Source organism: Limanda limanda, chromosome 17, assembly GCF_963576545.1.
Source record: "Limanda limanda chromosome 17, fLimLim1.1, whole genome shotgun sequence".
Lineage (NCBI taxonomy): Eukaryota > Metazoa > Chordata > Actinopteri > Pleuronectiformes > Pleuronectidae > Limanda > Limanda limanda.
Window position 1 is genome coordinate 19070078 of NC_083652.1, and position 18361 is coordinate 19088438.

The following is an 18361-nucleotide window of genomic DNA, read 5'->3' on the forward strand; positions in this document are numbered from 1 at the left end:
TTGTTGTTGCCATGGTCACAACTTTCCTATTAACCGTGATTACACATGTGTGGGCATCTTGTAAATGACCATGAAAAGGCAATTGTTTAATATAAGCTATAGATAGTGTGTTGTAGCACATTCACACATTGTGAATATTTAGTGCCTGTGTTGCTGCATTGTTGTGTTTTCATTTAGACTAACATGAAAGTAGTTGCATAATTTGTATTTATTTTGACACTGTACTTTTTTACTGAAGAATGGCACTTCAAGGTTTTTTTAAGAGAGCTTGAAGCCCCATGTCAAGTAGGAAGAAAGTTGCTAAACTAGCTTTAACTTAGACTGTTTTACCAGCTATCACCGGAGGCAGGACATGATATGAAAATCCAGCTGCAGAGATCACAGGGTTTTGTTTACAGCACGTCAACAGCTCTCAAATGTTTCTGTAGATATTTGTATTTTTTGGTGTTTTGTAACCATCAAATATAAGAAAACATCAGCAATGCGCCCACTCCTGCTTTATGCCACTTTTATTTGGAGGCTGGCAAGAAAGCATCCCCAAATTTGTCTAGATCAAGTGAATATCCAGACTTCAGTGCATGTCTGAAAGCAGCTACTAACAACAGTGTCAGTAGTTTGGTTTTTACCTCAGTCTCTATAGGTCTTGTGAAATTCCCATTCACATTTTTGCTTTACTTGGGTTTTCCACTGTTAATGCTTTATGAGCTATTACTGGGTGACAACATCTACACTGTTTGTCACATTTATGGAGAGTAAGCTTTTTTATCTGTGTAAAAAACAAACATCACACAGCAACAGACGTGAGTTAATGTCATGAAAAACTGCAGGATGATGATATACTGTGATGATAAGTGAGACTATGTCCAAAGAAGGCTCCAGGCCCACATTAAAGGGGAAATACACACACACACACACTCACACACACACACACACACATTCACACACACACACACACACACACTAGAATGCACATAGTCGTTGTGTATGATATCAGATGCCTATATCCTGACAGGCTGTTAATGTGCTACAAGCTGCTTCAATGACGAACTGAATTATTTCAGACGCTGCCGCTTGTCTGAACACATCAATGCACATAGGAGCCTTCCACCTCCTTCCACTCTGTCCTCTACATGCATGCATTCTCGTGCACGTTCACAGGAACTCCATCTGCGTTGGTCTCACTTCGCTCTCCCCTGGTGGAGCGGGGGGGCTGGGGTCAGGAGACCGGGCCCGTCAAGTCCCAGCCTCTAATTGAAGGTGTCACGGTCGTGTCCCCACCTCGTCTTTCCCAGCCTCCCCGCTCCACTCTGGGCAAATATAGCAACAGGCACCACGGGGGAGAGTCAGCGCTTTGCGACCATGTTTTTTTTGGCATCTGCATGGTAGAATGGAAGGAATTTTATCCCTTTTGATCTGTGTTTATCGTCTCCAGGGCTCCACTAATGAAATTATGGGGAGAGTGTTTCTTAGACTCTGTGCGCTCTGTTGTTTATCTGTGTCCTTCTTTAACTATCATGTCTTTTGTGTTAACAGCCTTTTTTTACTTTATCTTGGACAACATAAAAAGAACATTATTTGACCAAAAGCCCAAATAATGCTTGATCAGACACAAATACAGTGATAAATCTTATCAGTTAGAAGAATTGAAACATGTATTCACTAACACTGTTATCTTTGGTGTCTCATAAAGGACGTGTGTGGGCTTCAGGCGGTAGCATCGTTTCTAACCAACTGTCATATTCCAGAGCCAGCGTCCGGGCAACAGTGTCGATTTCGAAAGATTTTAAGGACTTAATGAAAGCAGGCAAGAAAAGCATGAAAATGAACACAAACTTGTTTTCAGTCACAAATGACTGTACAGTGTTTTTATTGCCCTGTGTCTAGACAGGAAATATAAACATGCAATATGATGGAAGGGGCTGCCCAAGGGATCTCCCTGCTAGCTCAGTATTCAGGCCAGAAGGAGGAAATGCTAATGATGAATGAGGAGCTCTTAGTTGTTATGTGTCATTAGGATCATAATTCTGTTGTTGGCATGACTGGAAGAGGAAAGAGGAAGTGAAGCTCAATTTGCTGCTGTAGTCTGTGTTGAGTGTTGTTGGTATTGATTTGGAATCTCCATTTACCTTCATTTGACCTGTTTATATATTATGTTCTTTTTCAAAGAGCAAGGTAATAAATACTAGATGGATTTTCAATAGGATTTTAAAGAAACATCAGCCATGCTTCTGTATAGAAAGATGGACGCCATCACTGCCGCCGAAAAGTGAAGCCAAAGTGTCTTGTTCGCCACCTGGTGACTGGCTGCAGTATAGGTCATGAACCCTGCCTCCTCTATGTTAGGGGATGGGACATGGATCAAACTAAATAGTCAAAGCACGTGTCTAATACATTTTCTTCAGCGATGGTTTGTGTCATTTGATGATATAAAAAAAAACTTACCGTGGCTCCATCCCCGATCGCTAGTGGGAGAAGCTTGATCCATTAAATGTTTGGCTTGGGTTAGAAAATGACTTCAATCATTAATTTAATCTCAGAACTGTTGCCAATTATTTTCTGTTGATAAAATTGATCAACTAATTGCTTTAGCTGGGGTCATGTATCTTAATTGAATTCATTTTAATTTTGCATTTGGTAACTATGTTGCATGACCACGTGTTTGTCCATGTACGTGCACGGGTTTCCTGTTACAGACTCCGTATGAGCTGTTGCTGGTGAGAAAGGACCAACATATCTCTCTGCAGAGCAGGGAAAGTAAGCAATGCATCAACCACACCCCGCATGGCAACGGACAACACGACCGCTCACACCTACTCGCATACTGTACACGCACATGCACGGACTCATCTATGGTGGACGGCTGCTGTGTCTTTCACACGCTGCAGTCTGTTTCCATCTAGCAGATAATACAAAAGCACATTATCTCTGCAACACCCTTGCAGGCTCTGTAATGCAAACTGAATGTCAGACAGACACGGTAGCCTTGACAAGTCAGTTCAGGCTGTGTCAACAGCTCTTTGATCCGGGGCCGGCAGTGTGGACGGAGCAGATCCCTTTGGAACAGTGTGGCGGTGGAAACCGTTGAGTGAGAAATTAGGCTTCCATCTGTAAGAGAAGCTTTTCACGAGGAGCCACAGCTACCTAGACAAGGTCATGCTTGTCTAGGTTAAGCTAATTTGTGTGAAATGTGGCTGGGAATTTGTGCGTCTGCAACATAGAACCAATGGAAATCATGGGCATTTCTTTGTAAAGAATATGTTTATTAGGGGAGGCTTTGAGGGACACGTCTGCAATGTATTCAAAGAGGGATTCTGAACCGGATCCAACCCAATATGTAATGCTTTCTTCCTTGGGTCATGCTTTTGTGACATCAAAGTTTACAATCAAACAAAAATGAATTCTTGAACATGCATCCCTATGATAAGAACTACGTAAGAGGACAGCAACCATCTTTGAGAAAATAGTATTTGATGTGTATTTAGACTTTTTAGTTCAGTCCATGTCCCATCAACTCACATGGAGGAGGAAGGGCCTATTCTGCAGCTAGCAACCTAGGGGAGATGGATCCACTTTGGCCTCATTTTTTGGGAGCTGTCATGTCATTCATTCTTGTGCATATTCTGTGGTCTGCTCTGATGAGTTCCTTGTAGCCTGTAACCTTGACCTAAAACTGCTGCTGATAGAATTATGTAAATCTTTGTCGGGTCAATCAATCAAACAGACTTTTATTCATGGCGTCACCTGAAGGTCAAAGGTTTTACATTGAGCACCTTGGGTTATGTCTAAATATAAGTGAGGGTATATACTGTACATGCATTCAGTGGAAAGTTCCTTTCAAACTATCAAATAACTGAAGACAAAAGGTGAATGTGGGCATTCATATATCATCAAATCATCCATTCAACCTGTGTGACATGTTAAAAGGGATACAAGTCAAGCTCATGCATTTCCATTTTCACTGACATATAGTCCCCTGTTTGCTCAGTAGGATCATGAGTTATTTAGTGCAGGAGACAGCAGAAGTGCTGACCACATATACTATATATAATAGGTATAGGCTTCTTTATCTCCCTCTGATCTCTTTGACTTTACTTGACTTTTTCAGGTTTAGAAATACATCATCAGTCACTCACGCAGACTAAAAGTTTTGTGGATGTGCATGTATCCATGGATTAGTCTATGCATGGCTACGCAAACAAAACAAAGTGTCAAAAAGCCCTTTTATCAGCAATAAGGTCTGACTCTCAGGAGCAGAGCGGAAAAGGTCAACTCATTGTTGCTGAAACTGAACAGGGAAAAAAGTCAGCGATAAAAGAACAAGAAAGCATGGGTGGCATCGGAGGTAGCAGGTGCTAATTGAAACCATCTTGCAGAAAGAACAGAATGCCATTTCACCACAGCTGCTGCCTTTCGGGGTTTGTTCTCCCTTATTCAGCTCCAAATGGTACGTGCCAGGCGCTCGACAGGCTGACTAATCGCTCGACGCAGGCCTGAATGCAGGCATGTGGATTAACTAGGCTAATTAGTCAAGCACTGAGATGCCCAGTGATGAGAAGAGTCATGCTCCCTTTCTCAGCCGAGTACCATTTAATCAGCAATAAAGATGCTGCAGCAACACTACAGTTTACTGACTGCTCCGCTGCTTACAAAGGCCAGGTTTTCTGGCTCAAGCCTCTTGACCTCAATACAGCATGACTGTGTTTCTCTGGGGCTCTGCAGTTTTCGTGCTACAAAAATAAATTTCTGGTCGGCTTAAGAGAGGGACAAAGAGTGAGGATGTGTGTGTGTGTGTGTGTGTGTGTGTGTGAGAGAGAGAGAGAGAGAGAGAGAGTGTGTCTCTGCATCTTTGAGGAGGCTGAATGTGTAAAGCTGCTTTCAGACATATTTTCACCAGAGGAGGTGCACGCATATATCTGAGTGAGACATGCGTAGATTCTGTGGACTTTTGCGACAGATGCAAAAGTGAAAAAAAAAATTAAAACAAAACAAATATCTCCTGGTGAAAAAGCAGAGTCATACAAGTAGAAGACCCCAACGAAGATGTTAAGAGAGTTTGTGGTGATAAGACCTGATGACGGTGTCGGGGTGTTGTAAACATGATCACGTGATCTCAGCAGCAGAGTTAATATCACTTCCTGCCCCTGTCTTCTACACCCGGCTGCTCCACCTCTCGCCTGAACAATGCGGAGGAATTGATTCTGCGTTGTGCATGTGTAACTACAGGTAAACTCCATAACTGATTCTCCGGTCCTCTACCCATAGGCCTTGTCTTAAAACAGCTTAAGTGTCCATCTGTGAGTTTTCTCCCAACAGCTGTATGAGTGTGTGCATATTTGTGTGTGTGTGGTGTGTGCACATGCCTATCTATAGTAAGGGACAATTATGTTTCAATACCATCATTGTGAGGACATTTTGACATTGTGAGGAAGTTTTGGCCGGTTTTAGGGTTAGGCATTAAGTTGTGAAGGTTAAGGGCTTGTGTGTGTGTATGTGTGTGTGTGTGTGTGTGTGTGTGTGTGTGTGTGTGTGTGTGTGTGTGTGTGTGTGTGTGTGTGTGTGTGTGTGTGTGTGTGTGTGTGTGTGTGTGTGTGTGTGTGTGTGTGTGTGTGTGTGTGTGTGTGTGTGTGTGTGTGTGTGTGTGTGTGTGTGTGTGTGTGTGTGAATGAATGTGTGTACGTGTGTGTGTGTACGTGTGTGTGTGTGTGAATGTGTGTGTCTGTGTGTGTGTGTGTGTGTGTGGTGAGAGTGGTCCTGTCTGTTCTTGACAACTTGGCTGCTGTGCTGTGAACTTTCCCCAGCTGACCCAGGATCAGATCATTGACTCATTAAAATGAGAAGAGGGAAACATCTAACTACTTTGTTGTCTGCCTGCCGACTCACAATCAGATAATGCAAAGTCACAGTCAAAATCTACTTATTGCCTCCTGTCTCAATTTGTTTCCTTCCATTGAATTATTTTCACACACTTCCTCTCTATTCTAGATTAAACTTATTTGCTGTTTTTGTCTTATCTTGTTTTATTACTATACCAGTTTGATATATAATCAGCAGAGTCTCTGATGCCTCTTCTATCTGTAACCGTGTGCTACAATACCTCAGACTCATTTGTTACTGCTATAATGTCACGATTTACTACCTGGTGTTTTCATGCTCACAATAGGCTGTGATGATTCATGTAATTTAGGCGTTGTGTTTGTTCATTTGACTCGAGTTAGACTTCTCTTATCACAGGGGTAGAAAGATGATTCATGCATAAATTCACATGATTCATTCAGCTCAGCGAGGGCACCATTAGTAAAAACATTGTCAAGTGCTGTTGTTATCGAAGCTGAAGTCTTGCATCATTTTACAACCTGAAAATGGTATTTGTTTGTCATGATTTACATACCAAAATGAAATGTAACAGTAGGGTCTTAAAGTCAGCAAAGTGATGCAGTGACGTCAGTTTTTTAATGGTAATAAATTAAGTTACATGAAGTTGCACATTAGTATTAGCCGTCAAGCTACTGGTCAAAAAACCCTGTATGTGGATAAAAAAAAAAAAAAAAAAACGGAGGGTATTTTTGTAACGTCTTTTTTAATACTAGTGAACTCAGCTTTTCATTGAAAGAGAGAACATTGCCTTCTATTATTTCAAAAGTTACATAGAGTCACTTTAATGCTGGGAACACTGAAAAATGGAAAAACTTTCACTCGGTGGCAAAGAAGAATCCACGGCAGTGTCTGTGTGAAGTACGTGGCTCAGAATTCTGAAGCTCATCTGCATGTAGGGTTGTTGCTGTAGGAAAATGCAAGAAAACTAATCATTAAGTATAAGAAGAAGTCAAAGTATAAGAAACTGCACGAGGCAAGACAAAGGTCAAGAGGAAACATCAAAGCCTGCCACATCGTATTGAGTTGACATTAAAGCCTTCCAGTTGTCTTTGTGCCTGTAGCTTCACATAACTTATGGCCAGAAGTGGAATTTGGTGCTCATTGGTTTGCATCTTATATAATCCACAGTATTATATAACATTTGTATATACTCACTGAATAGTGTTTTGACGAAGGTCGTTGTTTTGTAACACGTTTAGTTCTGGCGTCTCTTTCATTTTGTGTTTGAGTGAGAAAATGAAAGGCGGTGAAAAGATGAAAAACGAGTGGTTGAGAGGATTTATGGAAAGTGAGTGAAATGAGGGGGAAACAAAGTCAGTTATTTATGTTTCCAAATGTCCTGAGACAAATTTAGCCTTGACTTCACTGGTCGCAAACAAATTGGTTGAGGACATGCAGTGCCGCAGGAGTGGAAGATGCTCTGATGCTGATGTGTGGTATCAGCCTGTCCCCGGGCATCAGACTTGGACTTGGCCGTGACCTTTGCCATTTTCCCAACCGCCTGTTCTGTGTGTGTAGGCTGTGCACAAAGAAGCCACAGTCAAGTAATCCAACACCTCTAGCGACTGACTGGGTTTGAGAATGTATGCTTGTACGGGTTTTCCGTCACATGTATTCATTTGCTTACAGCTCCCACTGATAGTTGCTCCTTTGTATGATCTAATTCAGTCCTGTCTGTGTCAGTCTGACAGCTACTGTGTGGACCACAGCCACACAGACTCATTACTTTACTACCACTGTGACACCTGATACATGGACACAAGGGGCTCTGAGCCAGACCACTGCAGGCGATACATCACTTGCTAGTGTGTGTCTGTGTGTGCGTGTGTCTGTGTGTTTCCAGAAAGATGAAGAGACATGAGAACCAGACGTGTACACTGTATGTGTAAACATGTTTACACTTTTTTTATGTTTGCTTGCCTGCGTATAACAATGAGCATCTATCTGCATTTGTGTGCATATGACAAATGGCATAAATGTGTATTCACATTATGTATGTAGTATTATAATTATTTATTTATTTGTATAGCCCTCATCTCAACAAGGTTACAAAGGGCTTCACAAACAAGAATAATGAATAGTAATACAAATAATTCAATTCAGTTCAATATTAAGGGCCAACTCATAACAGACACAACAGTATGTATCTCCCAGCTTAATCCTATGTATTTGTGAGCATGTCTGAGTCATATTTAATTCATGGGGCAGTATCACTTCTCCCATGTGTGACTCAGAGATGTCTGGCAGCCAAACACTCCCACCTGTAGTTTGGAATAATTGATCCAGTCCCCCTGTGGTCATTTCTTATACAAACACTATTAGTGCTGCAAAGAGTGTGGGCTGAATGTACATGCACGCTTTTTTCAGCATGTAAGAGACGACGTCGAAAAGTGAAGCTGAGAGTTTTGAAAAGCAAGTAGTTATTATCCAAGAAAGACTGTGTGTACTTTGTCATAAATAAAATAATTGAACAAAATGTGCAGGTACATGAAGATGGGGCAGGTTTGGGGATCGGAGTTATTACAATTCATCCTCTAGGGACCAAGGTCTGCACAAAGTTCAGGGCAATATAATGAGAAAAATAAAATCCCAAACCCACATCATCATCCATAGAGCCATACCGTTAGCATATTTTTTGAATTACAGTTTTTACTGTCCTCTTGTGGAGCTCGTTCCTGCAGAAAAAAACACCAGCGTACAACCTGGGGGCATCCTCTTTATTGTCTGGGTTAGGGCTGGGCAGTGAAAGAATATCAATAGTTATAGCAATATAACTAAAGTCCAATATATATATCGATATAATGCTTATTTATTGTGTAAGAACAGTGAGGAGGTTTAACAAGTAATAAATCTTTCTCTGATTTGTGAATTGTTTTGCTGATTATCAAATGTTTGTCATTATTTGCTCATAAAGAGATAGTTTAAAACAACAACCTTCACCCAGGAGCAAAAATCTGTCTTAGAAATGTTATCCTGATAAGGAGTGAACAGGAGGCAACATTTTTCCACTTCTGCGAGCGTTTGATTCGTGTGTGTCTTCTGTAATAAGCTATCCAGACATGCATAATCCAACACAGAGCGAGCCGAGGGTATAAAAATACAACTACAGTTTGGATACCTGACCCGAGGCCTCTGGACCCATCTGGATCACTCAGGCCAGGAAGGGTTGGAAATTTCCAGTCACTGTGGCTGGGTTAAACATTTTTTTATAGTACGATTCACATGTCTGTAATTGGAAAAATATGAAATACCCATGTGGTAACACAAACTCAGTGCAGCTTACAACTACTTTAGGCTCAAGTCGAGTTCGGGTCGGATTCAGTTGGTTTACTCTCAGACTCGGACGGGTTCAGACAGAGAAATGCATCCAGAGCCACATGTTGCCAACCTGCATCACAGTTCTGGGGAGAGGCTGAGGGACAGTTCGACCACATAAGCACTGTGACGCAGTTTTACATAGAAAAATTCACCTTGAACGCCTCCTCTCAGCCAATCAGATGCTATGAGGCCCTTTCCTCAGTGACTGAATATAAACACAATGATTCACTTGCGTCTGTCGTGATTGTTTTGCTTTGTTAAAAACTGAGCAGCCTCCCTGCTGTGTTGAATCTCCTGAGGTGTTTTCTTCTCTCTTCCCTGCGATTCTCGTGTCCCATGCAGAAATTGCATAATTCCTGACATATGCATATATATAAACAATCAAACACACACACACACACGCTCATCCATATTCATAGAGCACAATATTATGGTGATGGAGATAATTGCCAGACACAAACAGAATTCTTAGGAAGTTTTACTAATTCCATGCACTCTCCTTGAGGAAACACAAGCAGGAGGAAATGTATTCTGCTCTTTTCTGTTCTCATCATCATATCTTGTCTCTCTCTATCTCTTCATCTTTGCTCTATTCGTTCGCCCGTCCCATCCCATCTCTTCTCTCCTTTTTCTTGTTAGTCAGTGCATCAGTGGAACATCTTTGCTGTTGCTTTCAGGGTCATGTAATCACTGTTAGTTCTGCAAATGGGGTCTGGACGTCTTTGTCCTTTATGAGTCTAAAGCATGCATTATTGAATGTATGTGCTGAAGTAGAGTTTCCATGCCTTTGTTGTAGCCGTGGCTCTGTTTGCTTCCTCCCTCTGCAGGTGAACACTGTTTGTCGGCATACAGTATGTCACACACACTGCATCTCCCTCGGGTGGTGGAAAGAGGACAGGGACCTATATTGTGATATACTGAGGCAATTAAGTTAGCTACAGTGTTGTCCCATTGTGTAACTGTGAACCGAGCTGAAATAAAACATAAAATACAATTAGGAAATGAAACCAAAATATGTAAAAGGAATATAAAAATACATACAGTATGAGATTTGTAGTGTCTTATACGTATAGTGTGTAACACGATATGGACCCATTTCCTGATACATCGGCAGAAATAACCAGATGGGAATCTGAATCCAGTGAATTTGACTTCAGATAGTTAACTTAATATTTCCATCCACCCATCCTTGGCTCATTTGAGATCAGTTTACCGGTGGCAGACGGCTAAGCAGGGTGTTCCAGGGATCCCTCTCCCAAGCCACATTTTCCAGCCCCACTTGGGGATCCCAGGCTAGATGGGATATGTCGTCCCTCCAGAGAGTTGGGGGTCACTGCCCACCTGGGCGTACCCGGTGAACCTCCATTGGAAAGTGCCCAGGTGGCATCGTACTGGCTCTTCTGTTAGATGCCTGAACAACCTCGACTGCCTCTCGACGTGCAGGAGCAGCAGTTCTACTCTGAGCTTACCACAGATGTCCAACTCATTTTGGTTTCCTGGATTCGTGATCACTAATATTAGATCATATATGATATAAAATTACCTGAGACATTAGATAGGCAGCTATTACTTAGATATGGCTAAATATCTCCAAGCAGACAGATTTCTATTCTCTATATCTTCATTGTGCATTGCCCTATTGTATGATGAAAATGATGGAAACCGTGGGATCTCATTGGCTAATGTAAGTTCTTTGTGTGAACAGCCAATGGAACTATTACAGGAGAAACGCCAGGGCAACTCAAATCTCTGTCCCAAAATATCCACAGGCATATTCTGTAGAAAGGCCACTGCTTGGCCTCTCTGACTGTCCTCACTGTCAGTCCGTCTGCAGTCACAGGCCATCCATCTGCACCGGCCTCCGGAGAGAGCTGGTGGGTATGGGTCATGTGACCTGGGGCTCTGGGAACTTCAGATGTGTCACTCTCTGCAGCGGTGGGAGTTCAAAGGTCACCATCGAATTTGGAGATCTCTGGAAGAGAAATGAAACTTGTATGAAATATTGCTTTTTCTGCTTCTGTGGCGGTGCTGACAGACATTGTGTACGCATGAATATCACATCTGGCCACAGTGGGGACTTAGATTAGTGCTGGACAGAGATGGAATTGGCCTGAAAAGCCTCATGTCAGGCAGTAAACGTGCAGACTGATGAGCTGTGCAGATGAAATCGTGTGTGTCTCGGCTTGAGAGCAGGAGGCTTGTGAAAATGATCTGGACGGTAAACAACAGAGAGATATCGTTTCTCTTTGACCCTTGAACTCCATCAAAATTTGACGAGAACTTGACACAGGCTACGAGTGGGTCTCTCGGCTGCATGCGGGCTACAGTGCTTCCCGTTGGCCCCGATGTTTGATTCTCTCTGGCTCTCTCCCAGCCTTTTTCCACCTCTCTCATTCAACACTTACACAGGCTCGTGACAGGAATAGCTCTTCATTCATCATTCACCGGCATGTGATTATGTATGTCATGGTGTTGGTACATGGACACGAGTCGCCTGTGTATTTATAGTATCCACTGGCCAGGTGTGGAGGAAATGTCTTCCCTCTTTTTCATCCACGCTGCCACAGTGGGGTTCGATACACCTTGTTCCAGTTCTGGCTGGAATTGAGCCTAAAAATAACCATGCAAGGACAAACACCCTCCTCTCCCCTCTCTTCTCGCCATTTTCTTTTATTTTTTTATTTAGTTTGTTTATGAGTGTCAGCTTTTGTCATTTTCAAAGCTGTCTGCAATATTTTGCCACTAAAATTGATGTAGGTGCTAGAGTAACACAGTTGTTTGAGCAGATAAAGACATTTGAGACTTCCTCGGAACATCCATCTCTACAGTCGCAGGAAGACTTGACCCCTGGGGACTTGGTTCCTCCATCTCCGCCCGTTCATCCCTTCTCTCGCACTCGTCCCTGCTCTCCTCCTGTGGATCTCAGATCAAAGCTTCAGTTCTCTTTGTGTTCATGTGCACTCTGGGGGCCAGATCAATTGAATGTGTCTGGAGGGTATTGAGTTGGACTGGCGCTACAGGTGTCCGGCCTTGTCTACCTTATCTCCACTGCAAGCCTTTTCTTCTTGGCTGCAGCGCTGCATAATTCTATTAACAGTGGCTTGCTAGGCACCCAATTTCACCAGATTACCCAGGGCCAAATCCACACTTTAAAGAATCAGTGGCGGGAAGATAGGGGGATAGAGGATTGGAGAGGTGCAGAAACGCCACCTGCATGCAACACTGCATGCGTGAAAACGTGCCACAAAATGGCTTCCCGTAGAGATAAACGCTCAAATTATGCACGCAAGCGTAGTGTATAATGCGCTTTCCCCCTTTTTTTTTTCACTCGAAATAAAGTGTTTATGTTGTGTAAGCTGCTCTGTAATGCCAAAGCCCCTTATCTATGTGCTTATGCAATTAAGCTGCTGAAACAAAGCCCAAGGTAATTAATCATAATAGCCCTGATGATACAGGATGTCACTATGTCACCTCTGCTCCTGCTGCTTCACTCCGTCCTCTAAGACGCCCGTACCACCTGGAGACTGAGACTATTCCCACTATTGAGTTTCCCTGGGCTGGAGTCACATGAAACATTTATTATAGTTGCATTGAATTTACAGAAATCGTCTTAATTAGGTTCTTCGTCCAGGGCTTTAAGTGCATGTTTCTTCTGTTGTTATTCTCTCTTTATATGGGAGTGTGGATAAACACATTTTTATTGATTAACACAGAGAAAGAGTAGATGTCGAGTGTATGAGGAAGCGTTTCTTATTATTCCTTATTGGTCGGCACATTTGATGCCCCACGAGCTCCCAGCATGCATCTGTGTTTCAGCCACTGCAGCATGATGATTCCTTAAAACAGTTTTTAGATTAATTTGAGTGTGAGTTTGAGTGTGTGTGTGTGTGTGTGTGTGTTTGTGTGTGTGTGTGTGTTTGTGTCAGGCAAGCTTAGCCAGACTTAAACAAGACAGAGACAGTGTTTTTTCTCCAACTAAAATCCTTTGCGTTGACTGTTCTACACACATACACTCCAAAACTAGATTGATCCCCTCCACTGTACATAGATTAGCTGCCCCTTCTTCACCTCTGATCTGAGATGAGTGTCAACTCAGTCTGCTCAGCTCTACACTACAGCATGAACAGAAACTGCTCTGAGATCAGCACCAAGCAGAGGTGGCGATGGAACAGAGGGTGTGTGGCTGCGAGTGTGAGAGCTCTGATAGATGGAGGGAGAGAAAGTAGATTGAACGTCATTACAGCCGTGATTCACATGCTGTAAGTAAGCTGTGGAGAGGAAAGAGAGTTAATCCCGCTGAGTAAAAGGGTTTGCTGCAGAGTTGCTGGACCCAGGATGAAAATACAGAGCAGACATCATGTGTTTTTTACTTCTTCTTTGCATGTGAGCAAATATTTTAATTTCATTGACAGCAGAGTGGGCAGCATGTGGGATGGGAGGATTGAAAGTTTGACTTGGGGTCGAGTGGTGGGTGGACATGGTGTGGGAATGAAGGCTCTGAGGTCACTACCAAAACAACTGCTAATATACTCAGTGGTCACAGATTTCTAAAGACTTGCTGGAAAAAAAAGTAAAAAGCTTCTATGCTGTTTTTTGTCTGTTTTTACACAACCTGTGATGAGAAATAAAAAAATAAACTCAAGACGGCTGACTGTGGAAATAAATAGTGTTAATATGAATGAATAATTACTGAATCCACAAATCTGAACTAGGTCCCTCTTAGAATCTATTAACAACAGGAGGTGTTCATCCCAACGTCCATCACACGACTACGCAATAAGGAAACCTGGTTTTGGGGTTTTAATAACAGTTTTTCATCTGTTATGCATTATATCCTTTTAGTGTTAGTCATTTTAAGTTTTTTAAGGGCAGGTGCAATGTTAAACTCACTTTTATTCTGCATTATTATTCTGGGTCTCACACAAGATGGCCTTCTGTACAGTTTTTTTGTCGTTTGTTGCACAATGTCCTGTTCTCTGTGGCCCAAGAAAGATTTCCCCATGGGAACAATGAAGTATATTTGATTTGATGGCATGTTCATATGTACCGATCTGATACAACATCTTAAAAGTAAATTGCAAAAGTATAACTGCAATTTCCTTGTCCCAGAAATCACTTCACTGACAAGTACCTGTTTTAGAGCAGCGAAGAGGAAGTGATTTCCAGTAGAGTAATGTTAGTCAGATCTAGATAAAGCTTTAAGGTATTTCACACAGTGGGTTCTACCTGTACGTAGAACTCAGACTGACTCTGTCATTTTTAAAATGCACATTGTGCAAAAACAAACGGTTCAGACGTCAACAATAGAGCTTAGATTAACAAGTGTTATTATTTTGATGAGCTTAGCAACCCCCTTCTCACTCTCTGCCTAATTTCCTTTTTATTACTCAAATTAATGGATTTGTACTTGAGGTCTAAACTGCTACTGCCTCAGAATTCATCATTCCAATCACCCATCTATCTATCATAAATCTAACTGAGCATCTTGAAACAATAAAGCCTTTTGAATTGACAGTCCAATCCCCTGCTGTTCCTTTGGACTTCTCAGTAAACTAATTTCTCCCGTTTAACCAGTGCCCGTCAAATTTTCTGGCAACTGCGACGTAGCTGGCAGAGTTAGAGACAGAAATCCACACAAACACGAGGGTGGTAGAGCACAGAAGTGCAAATGAACAAGCCGCCAGATTGACAATGAGAGACACAGACAGATTGTGTGAGAATGACAAAGAAAGAAAGAGGAATTTCAACTAATGGCAGGAGAGAATACAGTTGGATACACAGAGTGCGAGTCGGAGAGAGTCGGCTTGTGCTCTGGCTGTCGCAGATGCCCACACTTTTCCCTCCCAAAATCTGCGGAAGGGTTCGAATGTAAATGCCACCGTAGCCCATGTGACAGCAGCATCAGGTGTCGTGTCAGTCGTGTCACGCATTGTGAAACTTTGGACAAGTTCAGTGGGAGACAATGATGCAATCCCAGTCAACCTAACAGATTTTAAAGAGCTGAGGGCTGCAGAACACAGTGACATTATTTGTGTGGGTGTGAGTGTGGGTGCACACGTGTGTGAGTCTGTTTATCTGTTTCAATTTTCTCATGAGTCCATATGGGACAGGCTTCGACTCATTCTAAGAATCATTTGATAATAATTGTCCCTTTGTCAGACAACTTGCATAAAATACTTGACAGAAGGATGTAATACTTTGTGATACAAAATGAGACGAACCGTTCACAATGTTGTATTATAAACTCTCTTCTCTCTCTCTCTTTCCTCTTAGTGTGTTGTTTTGTGGTACACAAACGCTGCCATGAGTTTGTCACCTTCTCCTGTCCCGGAGCCGACAAGGGCCCTGACACAGACGTAAGTTGAAACTTTATACACAACCTCTCCTTTCAGCCTTTTCTCCAAATGTCCAGACACCTGAGGACATCCCTCAGTACACAAAGAGATGTTACAATTACAGGGATACAAGATTATAGGGTGTCGCTCGTTTGCTTCTCTCATCTCTACGCCATTTCAATCAATAATATGTTATGAGACGAGCATATAGCAATATATCACCATATTGATTTGTATCAGCAGGTTTGTGGCATCCATGCGTCAGGTTCGATTACATCGTCCCTCATCAGCCTCTTCTCTGTCCCCCCAGCTAATGCGATGCTGTCAGGGGCAAAGTGGTGATGTTTTATCCGTGTTGGAGTCTGACCTCTGTGGTCCCTCCAGGTGGAATATCTTTGTTTGGGGTCCACGTGTGAACCTGCTGTAAAAGTTGAGCCTCGCTCTCCTCTTCCCTCCGGTCAGGAAAGAGATCTGTCCTTGGTTAGATAAGAGAGGAGGTTAAGCACAGCTGCAACATGCACATGGTGTCTGTTTATTTCAAACACGCATCAGCAAAGGAAGTAAACCAGAAACACTATATCCATGCTCACATTTAGAGGACAAGCCTTTGTGTCGTCTCATCAGTAGCAGAGATGCTCAGAAACCTTTTCTCTTCCTGTTACTTATTCCGATACCTCGACTGCACGTATTGGCTGATGCAGAGAACCGATCCGATGTTATTCATTGTCGTATGGTATGGCCTATTGCTAGTGTTGTTATGGCAACGCTAGAGCCACCCCTCGCAACGGAAGTCTTTCATGCATACACGTCGCCGTTTTCCTTCCAGTTCCTGAAATTGTTGACATTTTATCTAGCTCTGACTACGCTACCAGAAATCACTTCTTCTTCGCCGCTCTTCAAACAGTACTAGCCAGTGGCGGTTCAGTAGTATAAGTACTTATAAGAATTGATTGCCGTTTGTATGTGTGAAACCATTAAAATTTAAAAACGTGTTCTTGGGTCGTTTTAATAGATTTGTGTAATCCCCGTTGCCCAACCATTTTCGTCAGTATCTGAGTAATTCCCACTGCTGGTATCGGAACACTTGTAAATCGCTACTCTCTGCAATCTCCACTCCACATTTACAAACACAGAAAGCCAATTAAACACTATATCCTCACTCTTCATCAGACTGAAATACCAACTAATGAATATTCCCTTGCTAAGCCAATTAATATGGAGAAACATGCCCACAACACTATTCTCTCATGTTTACACAGAGGCAACATCAAAATCTGTGTTTTTAGCATCTGAATTGTCTGATACACTTGATTAACTCTAATCACGGGACTCCTCACAGTGATTTCCAGCGTCTCTTCATTAAATATGTTCAAGAGTCAATCCAATGTGTTAAATGGACAGAAAGTCAATGCAGTTTAGTGATGCTTTTGCAGCATCCCAGTTGATCAAGAGCACACTTTAATAGTGACGCCTGGTGTTTTATCAATCTATATCAAAGCTGTGGCTCTGTATTGGCTTCTCTTCATCTTTGTGTCGTCTTTTAAAGGCTCATTATTCTTGACCTATTTTTCATTTTATCACTTCATCACTGCTAGGCTACCTTCTTGTTATTTAACCACGCCGTACCTCTGCTCTCTCTGTCCATCTTCCCAGCCGCATCACAATTCTCTGTCTTTCTTCTCTTCTTTTATTTATTTATTCCCTTTCTCTTATGTAAACTTATTTGTACTTCTATCTTAGTGCGGAAACTCGTGTTCCCAAGCTCCTTGGCTTAACCGTAACCATCACAACTAAATGTCTAACCCTCATCTACACCCAATTCTAACCCTAAAAACAAGTCTTAACCCTCAAACAGCCCAATAAAAAAAGGGGGATTGGCAAAAGTGTCCTGTCTCCATAAGACCGAACGTAAAAATGGTCCTAACAAAGATATAAGTACAAATACACACACACACAAACGCACAGACCCTACATCACTGGCTTCGACTGCCCATTGTACATTTTGATCTGCCTGTTTCTGTGGCTCATTATCTACACACTGGCTTTTGCTTTGGCACAGAGTGAATACATTGGGGAGGGACCTCTTTGAATTCCAAATGTTGATATGGGATTAGCCAATGCACAACCAGCTCTTTTCTTTCTTTTATTTCCAGTCAGTTTTTCACACTTTTTCAGAATAACAATAGTTTGCCTTCGGGGATGAATAAAGATGAATAAAGTACTCTATCTATCTATCTATCTATCTATCTATCTATCTATCTATCTATCTATCTATCTATCTATCTATCTATCTATCTATCTATCTATCTATCTATCTATCTATCTATCTATCTATCTATCTATCTATCTATCTATCTATCTATCTATCTATCTATCTATCTATCTATCTATCTATCTATCTATCTATCTATCTATCTATCTATCTATCTATCTATCTATCTATCTATCTATCTATCTATCTATCTATCTATCTATCTATCTATCTATCTATCTATCTATCTATCTATCTATCTATCTATCTATCTATCTTACTGTATTCTGCTTATTCTCAATAAATCCATGACTCTATGAATCTGAAAAACACACACACACACACAAACATAACTTTGTGGAGAAACCCTCCATTGGCTAAATTGCTTAACCTTTCATGGTTGGGGTGTCAATCCCAGTTGTCATTGGACAAAAGCTGTGGTACACCCTGGAAAGATTGCCAGTGTATCACATGAGCCGTTTTCTGACATGGACTCTCACTTTGCCATTGAAGAACATTAACGTAGCGAGAGATCATCCGGGTCAGACACGTTCACAACAATGGGAACATTTCTGAAACATTC

General features: G+C 41.9%; 1 protein-coding gene across 2 annotated transcripts in view; it reads left to right on the forward strand.

The window, feature by feature from the left end:
- prkcab (protein kinase C, alpha, b) overlaps window positions 1–18361 on the forward strand; it is a 77093-nt gene that overhangs the window by 13105 nt on the left and 45627 nt on the right. For both annotated transcript variants that reach the window (XM_061089960.1, XM_061089959.1), the window contains exon 3: window positions 15466–15548. In XM_061089960.1, coding sequence (XP_060945943.1) covers window positions 15466–15548 — 83 coding nt within the window. The remainder of the gene's footprint in view (window positions 1–15465; window positions 15549–18361) is intronic.